Raw genomic sequence first — 19895 nt, 5'->3', positions numbered from 1 at the left:
GCTCAGAAAAAACTAATTAAACTTCTGCTAGTTAGATGTCACTGGTCAACACGCCCACTGCTCGTGCGTACTGATGGTTCTTGCAGGTGAGCAGCACTTGTTCTGAAAGCTTCATCCATGGTCCCAGCTGATTTGGAGTCCGTGGCCAAGGAAAACAGTCACAACATATGCATGGTCCAGGCTTGGTGTACTTATGTGGCCCTCAATGATTCCTGTCAAGTAAGCAGTCATTTTCCGTTCAGTTGATGCAGCAAAATTATTAGGCCGTTTATTTTAAGTTGGATGCAAACAGTAAATATTTCATTGTCTTGTTGTGTTTCTTAGAGTGTGCATCATTTAATGTTGGCAGTTAGGATGATATGATTTCCTTTGGACTCAAAAAAATTCTCCATCAACTAACCATAGGAGAGACCTAGAAGATTTTCCAATGTCTATCAGAGTGTGCCCTCTTAAAAGGAGGATTGTTGGGAGTAATCTCTTGTGTTTTTGCACCGGCCGGTTGCCTGTAGCTGGCTCGGTTCTTTTTGACTGTTTTTGTAACTTCTCTCGTCTACTTTAATGAAAAGGCAGAGCTCTTGCTAAGTTTCTAAAAAAAAATGTATGGCGTGTAAACTTACCAATGGCAAGATCAGTACAAAATGGAAGAGAACAACAAAACATCCAAATAAAAGCAACAACCCATGCAGTTCTTTGTGTTCTAATGAATTTCCTAGCTTATTATAGGGATGCAGAAAAGGATTCCTAGACAAACACTGCAGGTCGAATCTGTAGCACCCCTTAAAAACCGGAGCTATGACTCCTCTATGACAAAGTACAAAAGTTAAAACCCTGTAGTCAAACATGCATGTAGTTAAACAATACCTGCCATCCAAAATTGTAACTGCCTAACTAACCTTACCCTTGGAAGAGCAAAGCAGTGTTTTTTTCCCTTAGCAGCAACAGGCAACCACACAGCTCTTTCCAAGAAATCGCTCTGCAAAGGTTGTGATTAGATTATCTTTGTTGTGCAAAGGAGTGAGATTAGATCAAACTCTTTTATAAGCTGCAACTTGCTGCCTGGCTCCATCCCTGAGTGCAGAGATTCTTAGGTACTTTGCATATAGAAATACAACTAGTCAAGTACCATGGCAGATTGATACAGTTAAGTTACACGTGTGGCCTATGTACCTATGCATGCATGGAATCCAAAGCAGTAATTAGGGGGACAAGACTCTAGAGTGGGCATGCAGAACTCTGTACTCGGAGTCTCGGCTGAAAGCCAGCTTTGAGTGTCTGGTCATCTGGTGAATGCCTGAACGAGTGAATGGTGGTACTGAGCTCATGCCACCTGCTGCAGGGGTGCTGCCGATTCCCCATCAGTAGTCTATCTTCATCCTGTAGGCTGTAGCATGCAGTACAATTTACTTGGATCTTTGTGAGGAAGAAAAACAAAAAGTGGGGTGGTAGGTGCAGTGAATTTTCTACTATACTCTCCTGCCTCAGGGGCTCAGACACTGCCTGCACTGGGTGCTGGTTACTACTGCCCGGATCCACTCTTGCACCAGCAGCACTAGCTTGGTAGCATGTAAGTTGTGACCAAGCTAGCTCAGCTCATTATGCTTTGTGCATGCCTATTCACCTAGATAGTATGGTCCGTGGTTTACATTATGGTAGCTTTTAGTATTGCTGTTCACCTAGACTACTCTTATCTAATTAAGGGTACGAGACGATGTAGGTCCGTCCTCTGCTCGCTGGTACTCCACATGTTTCCTAGCTTGTTACACGATGCCTTTTGTTTTATTTTCAGAGGATGCGGACATGCGGTAAAATCTTCAGCCCTCCAAACAGTTAAACGCTTCGAAGGTTTGTTCTGTTCTGTAGAGCTCATGCATCTTATTTACAGGCGTAGAAATGAATGCAAGGCAAAATGCATGAGAAAAACGTTGAAACAGATCGACTTTTTTGCATATGCTCTTCTAAAATGGTTGTAAAAACTATACTTGCCTCGCTGCTCCATCCAAACAGTCTGCTTTGCATATCAAATTCTAGGTCATAAAGGAAGACCAGTTCATCAGCTCTGCAGGCTCCACGTAGCTGGGTTCACGTCGCAGGGGGATCGCCACATAGCACTTCGGTGTTAATTAACGATCACCTGCCCGTCAACACGCGCGCCTCGGGTCTCGTGTTAATTATAAGAAAGAAACAGATTTGCTCCAGTCTCGCCGGTCCGTCTCCAGCAGAACCTGTCTCCTCTCCTGCGGTTAGGTGCTTAATTGCTCCCTCACGTCCAAGTAGTCATGAATTTATTTATTTATTTTGTAAAACATGTGAAGTATATACTCCATACCGAGCCATTTCTTGTTAAGATGGACGGAAAATTTGAAAATGTCCAACCAAAGTATAATACGCATAGGAGAACTGAAAACAGTTACACTAAAGGTTTAGAGAATCTGAAAAGGAAAATTTGCTGAATTATGGCACATAGACGGATCTTAGACAAGAGTGCCGAAAGCCAATTCAATTATGCATATGTTGTTTGACAAAACTATTGCGTTAGAGGCAATTCGCCTAAACGGAATCGTTGTATCCTCATGTTTAATCTGGTCGTTCATCCTATAATCGATGGCATGAATTTTCAGCCTCATCTTTTCTGTGTTTTAATTGTCTAGATAATGCAGAATTTTTAGTGGGAATGATCTCCTAGCTCTAATGTTCTAAACAGTTTGTTATGGTTGAATTTGAGCAACGGCTAGGCGGTAAAAATCGCATTGCAATGGTACGAAGAACTTTGGAACTCTAACAGGAGTGAACTCCGAGTGGTCACAGGTTTCCGTGAAACCTGAAATCCAGAGACATTACTCGTATGCACTGATTCCAAGCTCCGCATTCATAACATACTGTCCAAAAAACCTTTGATGGCCGTACGTGATTGGGATATTCTTGATTGACAGGATTCCTTCGATCCCGAGCTGCAGGTGGCGAGCCACGAACGGGTTCTATGCCTCCAGATGTGTGATCCACTACTAAAGTTAGCAACAGCTGCATATAGGCAACAGCTACAGAGTACCGTATATAAATTGCCTGCAGAAATCTGGCATCCTTATTGGTTTTTAATTACTGCATTATGTTAGTTTTCGTATAGACAGCCCCTGCTGGCCTGTTCCATCACTAGTAGTGCTAGAGAAATAGTGCCATGCACTCACTCATGTTCCGTCCATTTGGTACAAAATTTGCACTATCTTAATATAAAATAGGCGTCATTTTTTAGATTGGAGGGAGTATAATTTTTCTTAGATCAACAGGGAGCACCTAGCCGGCTCCATTTTTTTTTCTGAAAAGTTCCCCGGCTCCATTTTATTAGAACGAAGCCCCCAAACACAGGTTTGTCACAGTACTGTGCATTACATCCAGAACTCAGGAGTTCGGTATACAAAATATATCTTGAAAATCCTAAAATTTCAATACACAAGGCCATTCTTTTCTCCCATCAACTCTTCTCCCAGACCAGCCAATGCATGTTCAATCGAGTTTTTGACCAGCTAATATGAGAGATAGTTAATATATGAGATTTAATGTTAGGTTCAATATTTTATTAAATCCTCTTTTATTATAGTGCTTTCTGAGAAATGCCTGGTATACGTAGCTAACACTCTGACGTCCTCAAATTCGTGTGGGAGGATGAAGGCAACGACAATTGAAGCCAGGAATGGCCGTGATGACGACCGATTTCAAACGGACCCCTGGGGCTCACCTGGCGACGGTGAGTTGCCGCGGCAAAGATTTTTTTTTAAGACAAAGATGGATCGGAGTGGGACAATCACCTCGCCGGCGGTCAATACGTACGGAGGAACACGGGAATTTGGCATTCACGATGATGGGCTAAGCACTGCATTCGCATCGAAATTAAGATTTAGAGGTGGGGACATGCATACCCTAATCAAGATTTAGGGGGGACACACAGACATATCCTACGGATCACGGCACGTATGCTCCACTTTGTTAATCCTCATTTACAATACCCAGCGGCAGCAGGGACGAAACAAAGCAAAAAAAAAAAAAAGAGGAGAAACAAAGGGATGCTACTAGCTCGCGGAACGTCTCACTCGATCGGCATGTTCAAGTACAACCTATAGGATGCTGGTGAACATCTGGCTGACGAGGTTCGAGTACGAAGTCGGCTGCTGCTGGCCTTGGCATTCGGCCGCCGGCTTGACGACGGCGGGTGCGCCGCCGAGCCCGAGCTGCTGGCCGGCGTCGGCCCCGCGGCGGCGGTCGCGCTCCTTGACGAGCTCGTGCGCGAACCGCTCCAGCTTCTCCGCGTTGGTCTGCTCCGCCAGCTTCTTCCCCCTGAACAGCACCGACTCCACGTTCTTCTGCGACAACATCTCCTCCGGCGCAACGCCGCCCTTCTTCGCCTGCGGCGACCCCATCGCCTGCAAAAATCAGAATCAAAAGGACATCATTGGCAAAAGTTCCTGGGATATGGTTTGCTTGCTTGGCCTGGGCCTGGGCTGGGCATGCATGTTTGTTATACTGACCTGGATGCGGATGTAGTTGCTTGTCCTGTTATGCCCGAATGCCATGGCCACTGCCTGATCCACCTGGCGTCAGAAGTAGCAGTAGTATTGCAGTGAGCACAAAGAACAAGATGGAACAAGAAAGGACCACATGCTGATGCTGGTGGTGAACGATGGAGAAAATGCTGGGTGAATTTGGTTCACGTGCGTTTGATTCGTACCATGTCGGACACTCCCTCGGCGGCGATCCTGACGATCTCGGACGTGGACGCGCCGCCGCCGGCTGCCGCCTCGCCGCTGCCGATGGAGATGACGAGCAGGTCCTCGACTCCCGCGGCGAGCGGGAAGTCGCGCTTGTTGTTGAGCACGTGCGTGATGGCGGCCGCCGTGGGGTTGCCGAGCGCCACCACGCCGCCGCCGACCGCCACGATGCGTGTCGACCCGTCGCACGACCGCGCCTCCACCGCCGCCGGAGACGACGACCCGGCAGCGCAGGTGGCGGCGCAGACGTCGCGCAGGCGGAAGTCGTAGGCGGGCGTCTCGACGGCGTCGGCGCGGGAAAAGAGGAACGGCGCGCCCGTGGCGAGGTCGTAGCAGGGGACGAGCAACGGCCGCGCCGTGTCCCGCAGCGTCATTTCGCCGAACACCTTGCGGAACGCCGCGGCGCCGCTGGAGGATGATTGACGGCGGAACAGCCCGCCAGGCTTCGACCACCCGCGGCCACCGCGGAGGCTGTTGCGGGTGAGGAACGCGAGCGCGTCCTCGGCGGAGAAGAGCGGCCGCCCGTCGGCGGCGCCGCGGGCCACGAGCATGGCCGCGAGCACCCCGCCAGCGCCGGAGCCGGCGGCGACGTCGAAGAAGTCGGCCAGGCGCGCGTCCGGGTCGCCCGTGCGCCGCCGCAGCGAGGCCTCCAGCCTCACCAGCGCGGCCCCGGCCAGCAGCCCGTCGGCCGCGCGCCCGCCGCCGTCGATCGACAGGATGCAGACCTTCCCCGTTGGAGTCGCTCGCGCCGGGGTGGCCTTGGGAGACGCTGAGGACGGAAGCGGCGAGCCACCGGCGAAGAGGAGCTTCGGGTCGTCGTAGCCGAAGAGGAACTTGCTCTCGAGGATGGAGAAGATCTCGTAGGTGAGCTTGTCGACGTCCATGGCGGGCGCCACCGCGGGCTCCGCCACGCGGGCCGATTCCATCCCTCTTGTCAGACGCCGGCCGGCGAAGCGAAGAGGAGGAGACTGGGTGCTGTGCTGCGCACGGGGGGTCGATCGAGTCGTGGAGAGCAGAGCACCGAGCAGTTGGTGGTTTTATATAGCCGGCGGGAAAGGCAGAGGCGCGCGTGGGTTAGTGGCGTTGACTCGACCAGCTCGCGCCGAGACCGCATTAGCACTAGTAACCATTTTTCGTTAACTTGGTGGGCACTGTAGCTGATGCTCTGCGCCTCTGTTTACAAAGCAGATCCCGACATGATACCTCGGCGCGTGCATAGAACGGCTCGCTCGCCTGCTCGGTTAACTTTTTGCTCGTGATCATCAAAGAGAGTCATCGAGTCAGTCAGCCAAAGTGGTTCTGGTTCTGGTTCTGTGGGGGATTCAGCCTGTGAGCATGCAGCGTGGTGTTCTTGTTGGGCAGATTGATTCGGTACCAGAGTCGCAACCAGAAGAACTTAATTAGAGGCGATGATGGTGCCTGCGTGGAGTAGTTGCCAAATTGGCGTCCGTCGACATAACACCGCTGCCTGATCGAGGTATTCCCTGCTGGTTTTGATGAACTGACACCAGACCGATCTACTAGAGGCCAAGGCTAGACGGTGCATTAATTCGTGCGTGAATGTACCCAGCTGCTGAGATGAGATGCCACGTAGGTTGAGGGGCTGGGCGTACGGGTGCCGGGGCGGGCGGGGACAGCGCGCAGGAGCAGCCGTCGAGCAGGGGCCCGTGTAGTGTAGAGAACGAACGTAGTACGTGGGGATCCGGACGCGCGCTGGCATGGCACGCACCTGGTCGGGCCGGCATGCGCCTCACCTGGCGCCTTATTTACATACTCGATCTCATCTCGATCCCTCTCCCGCCGCGCGCGGGCTGGCACTATAAGTTTTTGGGTTTTTTGTTTTCGTGTCTCCGGCCGCGGCCGTGGCCGAACGTGGCAACATGCGCGATCCATCCCCACGTCGCGCTGTGCCCCGCCCGCGACGGTATCCTATGCATGCCGATGCCGGCATCTAGCTCCGTTCAAAATTTCTAGGATTTGCTGCTGTGTTAGCCTGTGGGTAGTGGTTCCTCTTCCTCTGCAGCAGATTCCCCCGATAGATCTCTGGCCGGAGATCGGACGGGTTTTGTTTATGTGTGTTAAGTACTCTATGTACTTATACTAGTACACTACTACTGGGCTACTTGCTAGCTTTATATACATCTATCTACTGCACTAGTTAACTACATGGTGGAGACAGTGAGGTGGGGGCTATTATTATTATGAAAGTATGTTTTGGCGATTCGGCATGCATGCGTATGGCATACACGCACGCAGCATGCACGAGCAGAGCAGCTGAGCTATAGCTCTACTACTACTACCACTACCATACATCAGTTTTCACTTGATACTCCTGCTGGCTAGTATCAGTAGCCAGTAGTAGCTCCTAGGTGGTTTGCCTTTTGCATCTTGCCGCAATATACTTTTCTCGTTGCTGCATCGATCGTCTTCACCTTTCGGTGAAACAAAAGTACCACCACACACACGTCGTCTACTGATCTACATCTGTGGTTTTTCGCATGCCATGATGGGGATCTATGTCTGTCGACAAAATCAGCATTCAGTACCTCAAAATAAGAAAACCAGAAATCCGCTCTTCTTCTTTTTTTTGCAGAAAAAAAGAGAGGGAGAGAGATGCTATCCGCGACACACACCTTCACGGCTGCATGATGACAGAGAGTAAAACGATAGAGAATGTGCTTGATTAAAGTACTCTTTTCATTCTTGTTTTTGAGCGAATAGGTTCATTCAACTCTTTTCAGGGCAATGTCAACTCAATTTAGGGCCGGTCGGGCTAAGCTGGGCCGTACGTCAATAGACTCGTCCTCTCTGTGGACTGGGCCAGAATCGCCAATAAACTATCACTGGATATCGTGGCCCCTTCAGGCCCCGCCCGAGAACAACTTTTCCCTGCCCAACACACACATCAACAACTTTTCCGATTGTTGGAGGTGGTGAATGTTATTAATGGCAGGAACTTATGGCCGTTTTCTCAAATTACTAGCGAAATTCAGTTTGTGTCTAGATCTTTTTCTATTTGTATTTTTCGTCATGAAAGTAGGAGCTCCAATGTGAATGCTCATAGTCTAGCTAGATGATCCTCCCTTGAGTCGGGCGTCATGTGTGTGGTTTGACCGGCCACCGGACGGAATTACTATACCTGTCCAAGTTACTTCTTGAATAAAACAAGTTCTGTCCAAAAAAAAACACACACATCAAGATCAAAGAGCAAGTAACACGACATGATTGGCATTGTTAGGGCGTCAAATCGGCGTCGCTATACACCGCCATTACGCAGCACCACCAAAGGTGCCTATCTATAGTGTCCACCTCACTAGCACAAAAATGGGTAGTCCAAGCTAGCTGGGTTCATTGATATACACACACACACACACACACAAAGCAATTCCCTTAATATATTGCACTCCGATTAAAATTATTTTGTGCTGGTTAATTAATTTACAAGAAATTCGAGCTAATTTGGGGTGTTTGTACGTGTTCGACCTAATTAAGGATTTTAGAGGCATCCATGTATGCCCATCCTATCATGGGAGATCATTGAAAGATGGTTGGTGTGTACGTGTTGCACTCGCAACAAAAGCTCTAGATGCTGACCACTTAATTTGTTCCCATGCTTGGCTTTATAGCATGTCAAGTTGTCAACATCAGCTATATATGTATGTAAGAGTAATATATTGTCGATTCCATTTCATGTCATCCTTTCTCGAACCCATCTTTGCCTTGATCAACTTTATTGGTATGAAATAAAGCATGGAAGATAATTAAACATGTTGTATCCGCAAAAACAAAGAAGATAATCAAAACCTATGTGTGGTTGCAGATCACTTTCAAGCCATTAAAATCCTAATTAACTTCTTCGTTTAGCATGTTATGTATGTGCTACCAATATGTAGCTTGTTTCAGAAAAGCTAGCTTGAGCTATGTGTATGTACGTATAACGTATTATCTGCAAAACGTAAAGTTGATCTTAGAAGATTCGATGGCCGCCATGCATGCAAAGGATAGCTAGATTCCATGATGCCTCTATAATCTACATGGTATAGGACAAGGATTTTTTATTTTCTGGTGAGATTTTGAATATTTGAGCTGCAATCATGCACAACGTTAGGAAGAAGAACTCTTTGAAGCTAAGGTACGTTGTATGGTGCAATACACAATAATGGCCTCTGATCATGTAAGTTGATGACTAAGAGCAAGAAGCGCACAATTCATGGTTAGTGAATTTTCACTCTTACTTTTATAGCCTAAAGAAGAGAAAAATATCACTTGCTGGGGGATGATTGAAGGTGGCAACCCCAGTACTGGAAGAGATAAGAAAGACAATAGAAGGGGTCTTCTTTTTTGGGGGGAATAAATGTCTCATGTCTACATGAACTTCATGGCTAATCATTGCATGCAAGAAGTGTGTGTAATTAAGATGGATGCAAGAGTACAGAAAAAATAATGTGATGCATCAATCAATTAGAAGCTGCCAAAACTGCAAGTGTCGTTATCCCACTCCTACACCTTAACAAAACAACACCTGCTTTGTTACGTACTTTAGGAGACGACGGTTGGTGCGATCGAGTACGTAGGGTTCACCAATAGTTCTATAGATTGATGCAAAGCAGTATATAGTACTTCCACGTCGGTTGTTAGCGTGATGCATATGCCCATGATTATCGCAAGCATTCGCGCCAAAAAGTGCGCGCGGGGGAACCGGCCGGCTAGGCAATTCGATCACTATCCTTGGTCTTTAATTTTCTTTGGCCAGTACGTACTTTAGAGCATAATTTATATGAATTTCTAGCAGATAATATAACATGGAAGGGGGAAGAAACCAACACGATCGAGCATGCGCACGTACGCTAGCTAGCTATTGTTAAATCGAGGTGGTGCCTAGGCCGCAATGAGATTAACGAGCACTAATTAACCAACGACATGATCCATAATACAACGACCTCCAAACAGGCGCAAATCGATCGATTAAAGGTCCTGGTCAAGAAAGTGTGAAGGGTTGTTCAATAAATTATCAGGACGTGTCCCCTGTCTACTTGATTGTCTCTCGGACCAAAGAATGATTTTCTTAGAACTGAGTGCGAGGGGAGAAAGGCAACAAACGTATGTTTGGAGCACGCAGGGGACTTAATTAGGGAAAGAGGCAAAGTGCAGGTTCGTCGGAACCGTCTGGTCTAAGCGTCGAGCGGCATCCATCTGGTACGTGCGTGGCGACAAGGAAAAGCAGGGATGGGGCACAGACAGAAAAGGCCAGACAGGCCGAGTGCCGAGAAGTTAGACCGTAGTACTGTCGTTTGTTGTGTTTAGACTGTTAGTTCGTGGTGCAAATATCTTAAGAACAATCGTTCTGAACAGTATACCATCTTCTTCGCAGTTTATAATTAAGAAACAATTAAGCACAGTCTAATGTTTAACATTGATCGTTAATTAAACGTGTTAATATACGATCGAATTATTTGCAGCAAAAGTGTACAATTGCAAACCTATTTGAATGCGAACTTAATGGTATAATATTCGTGACATCTAACTGGCTCCTGTTTTATTAGTCAAATTGATACTAGATAGTTAAAGTTGAATCTTAAATTACGGCATCTTTTTTTTTCCAAGAGAAAAGTGCACAGAGGCACAAAGGTGGACTGATCGATCAGTCCCAATAATTAAGCTCTCGTTTTATCTCAACTACACGCGTAGCTTGGTTTAGATTCACCACCTTCTTGATCGCGCCAGGAGATCTTGCTGTCATATGTGGTGATGGTCGCCTTCTTGACGACGCCAGTGGAAATCTACCGACGGCACGCGCATGTAAGTTTGTTGGATGAGCAAGGTGAGCGTCACGTACATCCTTGGGAACCGACAATCGAGAGATGTTCTTGGCTGCTCGTAGGTTCCTTTCGATGTCTCTCATTCCTAAGATACTGCCTTAGCATGCCCATGACGACAAGCGGGCATACAATTATCAAAATCTTGCACTTAGCTTGTCGTCTTTTTATTTTAAGATGTATCATCAGTGCAACTGGAATTCACCGAGTAGCCTAGGTAGCTGCATCCTACGAAATTCACCAACATAAACATGAAGGCGATATATATAGATGGGTGGATGTTAGCAACAGTACTGTGTAGATCAAGAAATTTGGTGAGAAAGTAACGTGCCCCATTGCTCCATATTTATGGGGACATGTTACAGGATTTCGGATCCACTAAATCAGCGTGTCCGGCCATATACTCATACTTCCAAGGTTCAGTTATCCAAAAAATATTTCTCAAAAATCTTACATGTGCCAACACAAAGTATTACGACGCGCACAAGAATTTTCTGCAAATTTTTTGACGTACAAACAAACGAGTCGACATACATGACAAGGCCGCGAGAAATTAAAGTGGATAGAGTTGTGCTGACTAGTCCTAATAAGCCAGTGGCATCATGGGTAATCTCAAATGGACGCGTGCATCAGCTCAGTTCATATTCCACAGGTTCCTGGTCAGCATAGATTACAGAAGCCCATGTGCCTAGATTAATCGGCGAGATCAGCAACGCGAAAATGCACCGACCGGTGATGGTACTTAGACGCGCAGGCATGCACGTGTGGCATCGTCGTGACGTTGACACCTTACCACTGTTGCCGCAGTGCTGCATTCTGGCGTGTATAGTAAATTACGCATGGTGCCAACCTCTCCAGAGCACCGGCAATGGAGATCCACCGATGGCACGCATGTGTGCTGAGCCCGAGAGTCATGAATGTCCCCAGGTCCTGAAATGCTCGTAGTCATCTTCTGATGTCTCTCATTCTCAAGCTCTTGTCGTCTCCTTTTTATGTTGTGTACGTGCAACTAAAATTCACCGAGTAGCCTAGCTAGATATTTCCTAAAAAAATTACCAAGATATATATAGATGAGTGGATATCGGAAATTCGGAATTGTGCGGTAGCCGTAGAAATGTGGGTGGAGGAAGTAATGTGCCCTATTACCATCTATTTATGAGGAGCGTTACGCAACTTCGGGTCCACTGAAATTTGCATATCCAGTTTATATGCACTAACCAGCTCCAACGGTCCAACCGAAAAGCAACGCAAACTCATATATAAGGATCTTGCGAGAACCATGAAGTGATCTGAATCCATTAAATATTTTTCAAATATATCACATGTCAATGGTAGACCCAATACATATGTACGAGATTTTTCGTGCAAAATTTGATGTTTCTGCAAAGTGTGGATAAAAACAAATAAAGAGCAACTTTCAATATTTTTTTAGCTCCCCACCTCTCATGGAAATTTGCAGATACATTGTACATTCTAATATCTACACAAGTGACGTTTTTTTATATAAAATATTAAATCTGTAGAACCACTTTTGGATTTTCCAAAGACGCAATTCCAGCTTTCATAGTTTGATCAGGTAGCTGAAGTCAGGGCGCTCATCATATCGCGTGCTTTGCCTCCTCTCTCGCGGCCCTGGTGTTGGTCAGCATATGGTTTTGAGTAGCGGTTCCTCAATAGTCTGATTGTTTCGATGCAGCATCTCTATCTTTTGGTAACAAAAAAACAGGGGTGAGATCTCGGAGCCAAACGTCCTCATTTGGCTATCTCGGAACCACACGTGACCAAACCAAACAAACCTACCAACTAGGAACGACATTTACTCGCCCGCTAAACCAGTGTCTCCGTCCCACGTGAACAAACCGGTGTCTAACCATGGAGCAATGCAAACTGAATTACATACAGGTCGTGCGTCCTCTCTCCTTAAAAAACGTAGCCTCACATGAGGATCGAGCTGCCCTCGCCATGCACATCTGTCTGCTCCATGCACGCTCATGTTCTCCGCGTGCTTCCGTGATTATCGATCGAGCCTGCAGCCAGCCTTGATGGCGCTGAGCCGCTGATGGAGGTCGAGCGAGGCCACACGCGTGTACAGTTGCTCCAGAGTCGGGTCTTAAATCCAAGTATCCAACTTCTCTCTCCATTCTTAAATATTTGTCGTTGTTTTAGTGCAAATTAGAGAGAGTATGTTCGAGTTCGAGCTCGGCTTGGCAGGGCTCGACCTCAGATAGCTCGTCGACCCCAAACCTCTCTTTTTTCTAAAGATGGAATCGATGCAAAATAGAACGAACCGGAAAAAAAGGACAGAGAGAAATGCAGGCACTGCTGGATCTTGCACGTCTGCTGACAAGAAAGTAGAGATCAGACCCTTTCACTTTGCTGACGCAGGTCCGTGAACTTCGTTTTTTGAACTGGAGAATCAGCTAGGCGAATGGGACACTAGCCATCTCCACACACACACATGCCGCACCCGTGTATTATTGGAAACTTTTTCTGTACGCGGGCGACGTTGATGTATCTAGGGATTAGTCAAGTTGGTAGTTAGAGTTGAATCTTCAAATTCGGCATTTTTTTCCGCCATAAAACCGAGTGGTACGTGAGACGAAATCAGTAATAAAAGCGATATTTTTCTCCTTTCTATGGAAATCAGTCGAACGAGTCTAGAAAAGTGGACAGAGATTATCCATAAGTCCCACTGTAAGCCAGTGACCTCGGGGTATCTCAACAGCAAGATGCAGCACATTTGCTGCTTTTTACCTTCCTGGTCATCACCCACAGAGACGTTCTCTGTGCGGCACCGTGATTATCGCGCCTCGCCGCCGGCAGGAAACCATGCGTGCACAGGCAACCGAAATCGAGTCCACGTCGGTTTCGGTTGACGTGGAGGGTACTCTGCAGGAGAACATATCTTAGGTACTCTGCAGGAGAATCAGCTACTCTGCTCATCAGCGTTCTCCACTTCTCCGGGGCTTCGGGCGCCCACGACGGGCTGGAATGGTGGCAGCCCGACTTGAGCCGGAATGACCGTGCGTGACACTTTTTTTCTAATTATTTCAACTGGACGGTAACTTGGTTCAGATTCTCCGGTACCTTCCTGTCGTCGTTGAAAAGCGTCACTCATGTGTGGTGATGGTCGCCGGCCGTCTTGACCGCGGGAATATAGACCGACCGACCCGACGACACTCGCATGTAAGATGAGCGTTCCACGGTCTTGGCAACCGACAATCCACATACGTCCACACAAATAATGTACCCCTCCATTGCATAATTCTTGTCTCAAATTTGATCAAAAATGAATGTATCTATTCCTAAAAAGTGTCTAGACACACGTAAGATTTCGACAAAAATTATGTAACGGAGCTAGTACTTTTAAGTTTTGTCATAAGTCAAAGATCTTAAAGTTCGATCGTTTTTATAGGAAAACATAGCAACATGCATGACACTAAATTAGTATCATAAGATCTGTTTTTAAATGTAGTTTCACAATATACCGATTCAATAGCTAGCATATGTGTTGCTACTTTTGTTAACAGTCGGTAAAACAAAACCTATAAATAGACTTAAATATGTACTCAGAGGGAGTAGATGCTTGAATGCCCATAGTTTCCTCCGATCACTGCTACGAAGAAGGTCACCACTCGAGGTTAAAAAACGGGTTAGTGGCGGGGTCTGACTCGCCACCGCGTCATGGTGATTTTGACCTCCAGTGGCGGTTCAAATCCCCGCCACCGGTGATGCTTGTGCCACCTTACGTAAGGTGCACGCACGATTTTAAAATGAGAAGGACCACCAGTGACGGCCCTTACCATCGGCCACTGGTGATTCGCGGGGTGTCCCAAACGGCTTTCAGTGGCGATGATATTTTTGGCCTGGTTGAAATGCCACTGGTGGGAGTTCACTGAAGTAGTTTTCTGTAGTGGTGAATGTCTCTCTTTTTTTATAAGACCTTCCAATCTCTCTCATTCCTAAGATTCTGCCTTAGCATGCTAGCATGTAATTATCAATATCCCGCACTTAGTTGTAGTCTTTTATTTTACGATTTATCGATGGAACCGAAATGTACCAAGTAGCCTAGCTAGCTGCATCCTACGAAATTCACCAACATAGACTGGATGTTAGCAACAGTACTGAAACTGGGCGAGAAAGTAATGTGGCCCATTGCTCCATATTTATGGGGACATGTTACGGGATTCCGGATCCACTAAAATCAGCATACCTGGGCATATACTCATATGCACTAACCAGCAGGTTCAAAAAATGTTTTTAAAAATTCTGACATGTCAACACGGGATGTCAACACAAAGCATTATGACACATACAAGAATTCTCTGCAAAACTTCACATTTTTGCAACCCCGTGGATAAAAAAACCAAATGCAAAATAAGATCGGTTTTGCTACTGAGAAGTCACATTTTTTTTAGTTAGAGATTAATGATGACAACTCTCAAATCTTACTCCAAATGCTTTGATAAGTCAACTGAGATTTAAATTTTTTACTTAAACTCAGGTGACTGAAAAATAAACACACCAAAAAAAGATACCTTTTGAGCTCCTTGTTCCTGTTCTTTCCATGTCGACTTCAAATCAATACGTGTTCTCATGAAATTTTGCATGAGATCGAAAGAGTTCCTGGGTGTCCTCGTTCCAAAAAGAAGCCTTCTTCAGAAAGAAAGAAAGAAAAAAGGTCTGACGGGAGAAGATAGCTACCCTCAACCTTCCTGATATATCTTTGTCTTCCACACGCACGTTCATGTGCGTGCGTGTGAGTCGGCGAGGAGGTCAGACGACGAGCTGTAGCTCGACGGCTTAGGTAGGTGGCCGCGAGACTCTTTTTTTTCTCACTTCAGCGTTCTCGTGGGCTTCGGGCGCCCACGACGGGCTGGAATGCCGGCAGCCCAACTTGGGCCGAAATGGCCGTGTGTGGCACGGTGGCACCTCCTTTTTTTCCGGCCATTCCTTATGGCCGTGGCCGGCCGTGGTGGGCTCTGTTTGGGGCCTTCGGGGAGGCGGATCAGGCCGCATCGAGCTGCTGGGCCCGTGTGGATCGCCCTTCCTTCACGGCCTCTTCTATTTTCCTTCTTCTCGGTGAGATAGCCAACGGGGTCTCCTCACATTCAGTCGAGAGGGAAGCTTTTGTTATGCGTTATGTCCCTGTAGTAACAATTGACCACGCAGATTCGCAGCCTAGCATTTTAGCAGTAACAGGAGGCAATACTTCGTCGAATAACAGTGCGCAAAACCAGCTTTATGGATGATCGAAATGTTTTCTCTTCAGGTTTTGTTACACATTTGTTGTTTTCTTATTAAGTGACGAAATATTACATATGCCTAAACCTTTTTATAAATAGATATATTTATATTTGGACAAACTTGAATCATTGATACGGGGACGGAGGGAGTATACATCTTGGTCACGAGACCATATGCAGCGCAGTGAAAATCCAGGTTCTAAGAAACTTAGCGCCCGGTCCTAGTCATTAAAGCACATACAGGTGCTAAGAATAGAGAAGCGCGCTCCCACGACCAGAATCGGTGAGATCAGCAACGCAAAGATGCGCCAGGCAATGGTACCGAGATGCGCGACGCGTGGCATAGTAAAAGATGCGTCGTGCCAGCCTTGTCCAAGGTACCCCTGGTAGAGATTGACCGATGGCACGCACGTGCACCGTGCCCAAGAGTTCGTTGGGTAAGCAAGGTGACATGAACGTCTCTCATTCCTGAAATGCTCATAGTTGTCTTCCGATGTCTCTCATTCTCAAGCGAACTGCCTCGGCATATGCCCGTAGGCAGGCAAATAACTACCAAAATCTTGCATGCAGCTTGTCGTCTCCTTTTTTATATGTGTGCGCAACTAAAATTCACAGCTAGAAGGCATATACATGTACATCTTTAAAAAATTCATCAATACAGAGGTGATGAATGAGATATTATACAGATGAGTGGATATCAGTATTGTGCAATAGCCGAAGAAATGTGGGTGGAGAGAATAATGTGCCCTACTACCACCTCCGTATTTATGAGGAGGTGTTACGCGATTCCCCGCCAGGTCCACTAAAATTAGCATATCCGGTTTGGATGCAGTAACCAGCTCCAACCAAAAAGCAACATATATAAACTTATATAAAAAGGTCTTGGGGGAACCATGAAAGTGATCTAAAAGTCTAAAAATATTTTTCAAAAAATCTCACATGCCAATAATAGACTATTACATAGATGTACGAGAGAATTTTAATGCAAAATTTGATGTTTTTGCAACATGTGGATGAAAACAAATAAAGAACAACTTACGATATATTTTTTAGCTCCCCATTCGTGTTCTTTAATTTACGTAGACCTCAAATCAATACATTTTCTCATGGAAATGTGCAGATACACTGTACGTTATAATATCTACACAAGTGACGGCGTAGACCAACTTTTGAATTTTCCAAAATAAAAAAGAGGGGTGAGCTCAGGAGCCAAATGTTCTCATTTGACTATCTTCCGTGAACGCGCGGTGAGGCCACACGTGACCAAACCAAACAAACCTAGCTACCAACTAGGAACGATCAACAACCATGAGCCAATCGAGATATGTACTATGTGGACACATAGTCTAAGTTCCAACGCCATATGTTACACATTTTCGCGCCGCTAAACCTGTGTCCCCGTGGTGGAGCACAATACAAACTATTTGTTTTCTTTTTTCCTTTTTTTTTGGATTTTGGCTTTCTTTACACTAAGTAAATTGTAGAGATCTCAATTTCATTTTTGCTATCCACATGTACAACGTGGTAGGAGCAATGCAAACTTAATCGGAATTACTAAGATGCGTCCTCTCTCCTTAAAATTGTCGCCTCACATGAGGAGCTACATACCCTCACCATGCACAGCACATCTATCTGAGGATGCCGTTGGGCATTCATTGCCCGTTCCCCAATGGATTCCCGCGCATTTCGGTCGGGTATGGGTGATATTTTTTTCCCCAAATGAAATTGGATCGGGTGTGGGAAATTACCCATGAGAGCCAGAGGAAACCTGGGTAATACCCATTCCCCACGGAGCATCGATCCCAGGCTCTCAGCGCTGCCTAGGGTTCTTGGCTCTCGTCGAAGGGCGCGCGTGGGGGCGGCTGGAGGCAGTGTGCCAGCGTCGATGCATGGGAGCGCGGGAGGCGGCCATGACGGTTCGTGCTCTCCTCCGCCTTCTCTCCGGCCCCTCGTCTTCTTCAATCCCCATCCTCGTCAACGGTGGCGTGCCTCATCCAATTAACCAATACCCAATGGATATGGATAAAAATGGGCAATACGGGGAGGGTGAATGTGGGGAGATTTCTTTCTTTGGTATGGGGAGGGCAACGTGTGCTCCATACCCTCCCCAACGGCATCCCGACATCTATCTTTCTTCCCCACGCACGGTCATGTGTTCTCAGCGCGCCTCCGTGATTATCGTTCGAGCCCGCGGGCCTGAAACCATGCATGCACATGCGACCTAAAAAAGAGTAGTGCACACTTACGTGTCGCGTATCGCCCGGCCGTACGGACGTGCGAAGAATACGTATACCCGTGGTGCCGCGTTGATGTCTTATGCACCCATGCATGCATCGTCGGTAATGCTGTGCCGGCGCCTTGATGACGCTGAGCCGCTGATAGATGGAGATGGAGCCCGAACGAAAGCCATACGCGTGTACAGTTGCTCCAGAGTCATGTCTTAAATCTAAGTAACCAACTATGTTCGAGCTCGGCTTATTGGCAGGGCTCGAGCTCAGATAGCTCGTCGATCCAAAATCTCTTCTTCTTCTTTTTTGCGGCGGATCGATGCAAAGAAGAACGAACCGGAAAGAAGAAACGGAAAGAGAGAAAGAGACAGGCACTGCAGCTGAATCTTGGACGTGTGCTGACAAGTGACAACAAGGAAGAGATCGATCAGGCCTTTCCGATTCCCTGACGCAGATCCGTGAACAGGAGAATCGGCTAGGTGAATGGACGCTGTCCATCTCCACACATGCTGCATCGATCCGTGTATCATTCAATTCAAAAGTTTTATTTGAATGTGCGAGAACTTAGTTGTGTAATGTTTGTGGCATCTAAATGGTTCTAAGTTGGTAGCTATAGTTGAATCTTAAATTTCGGCATGTTTTTCCTCATAAAACCGAGTGGTGCGATGAATTGAGCAATAACATGGTAACGTTTTCCTTTCTCAGAAATACCATGACAGCGCAAAGGAAATCAGTTGATGGATAAAGCTAGAAAAGGAGAGAGGTGGGCTGATCAATCCATCCAGCTGCAGGCCAGTGACCTCGTGGTATTTCAACTGCAGAGCGGAGCACCCTTGAGGTTTTTCACCTTCATGGTCATCATCGACGGAGGCGTCTTTGCATTGTGACGGCACTGTCCAAGCCAATGGGTTTGCTGCCTTGACGGCACCAATGGGCAACTAAGGTGACGGCACACACGTGTACAGTGCGTTGGAGTTCGTTGGGTAAGTAAGGTGAGCACCCCCAGGTCTCGGCAGCCGACAATCAACCGAGATTGTAGAAATGCTCGTAGTTGCCTTCTGATGTCTCTCATTCTCAAGATTGTGTCCATATAGTTACCCAATTCTTGCATGTAACTAGTTATCTCTTATTTTACGATGTCTCTTGTAACCGAAATTCACCACGTACCTAGCTACCTACATTCTACCAAAATTCATATACATAGACATGGAGGGGTATCTATAAACGAGTGGATGTTAGCAATAGTACTGGGTGGCTGAAGAAATGTGGGTGAGGAAGTAATGTGTTTCTCATTGCTCCACATTTATGAGGAGGTGTCACGCGACTTCAGATCCACTAAATCAGTGTATCTGGTCATATGCATTAAGTAGGTCTTAACGATCCAAAGAATATTTTAAAAAATCTTACAAGTCAATACAAAGTATTACAATGCATACACGGATTTTTTGCAAAAAAAATAAAAATATGTTTTTTTGCAACCCATGGTTAAGAAAAACAAAGTGCAACTTAAGATATTTTCTCATTATTGTTCTTTCCATGTCACTACAAATCAACACGTTTTCTTACAAAAGTTTGCATATGCTACATTATACATTAATATCTACAAGTTAAAAAAAAGTTAGAATATTTAACATTGTAGTCATATTTTAGAATATTTCAAATAAAAGAGCTCGAGAGCCACACGTTTTCATTCGGCTACCCTCGCCCGTATAAGTTGTTCCCTGCTTCCACGCCCGATAGGTGACTAAACCAAACAAACTGACCAACCAGGAACGACAACCTTGAGTTCATCGAGATATGTATGTGGGCACCTAGACTCGAACTAAAGCCATAAATTACACGTTTTGT

At 46.4% G+C, this 19895-nt stretch overlaps 1 protein-coding gene across 1 annotated transcript; it reads right to left on the bottom strand.

Moving 5' to 3' along the window:
- Positions 1 to 3821: 3821 nt before the first annotated feature.
- Positions 3822 to 5793, bottom strand: LOC100828133 (patatin-like protein 3). Its single transcript, XM_003559310.3, has 3 exons — positions 4718 to 5793; positions 4518 to 4580; positions 3822 to 4412 (listed from the first exon to the last, which is right to left on the bottom strand). The coding sequence occupies exons 1-3, from the start codon at positions 5681 to 5683 to the stop codon at positions 4107 to 4109; spliced, it is 1335 nt and encodes a 444-aa protein (XP_003559358.1). The 5' UTR covers positions 5684 to 5793; the 3' UTR covers positions 3822 to 4106.
- Positions 5794 to 19895: the final 14102 nt, after the last annotated feature.

Source organism: Brachypodium distachyon, chromosome 1 (assembly GCF_000005505.3).
Source record: "Brachypodium distachyon strain Bd21 chromosome 1, Brachypodium_distachyon_v3.0, whole genome shotgun sequence".
Taxonomy (NCBI): domain Eukaryota; kingdom Viridiplantae; phylum Streptophyta; class Magnoliopsida; order Poales; family Poaceae; genus Brachypodium; species Brachypodium distachyon.
Note: the sequence above shows the minus strand (reverse complement) of the source record. Positions and strands in the feature narration are given on the sequence as shown.

What these genes read in the sequence shown, in the direction of transcription:
- LOC100828133 (XM_003559310.3), bottom strand. Translation starts at nt 5,683, where the DNA reads ATGGAATCGGCCCGCGTGGCGGAGCCCGCGGTGGCGCCCGCCATGGAC. An exon ending in CCGAGGGAGTGTCCGACATG is followed by an intron (nt 4,581 to 4,717) that starts GTACGAATCAAA and finishes TTCTGACGCCAG; the next exon opens with GTGGATCAGGCAGTGGCCAT. An exon ending in GCAACTACATCCGCATCCAG is followed by an intron (nt 4,413 to 4,517) that starts GTCAGTATAACA and finishes TGATTTTTGCAG; the next exon opens with GCGATGGGGTCGCCGCAGGC.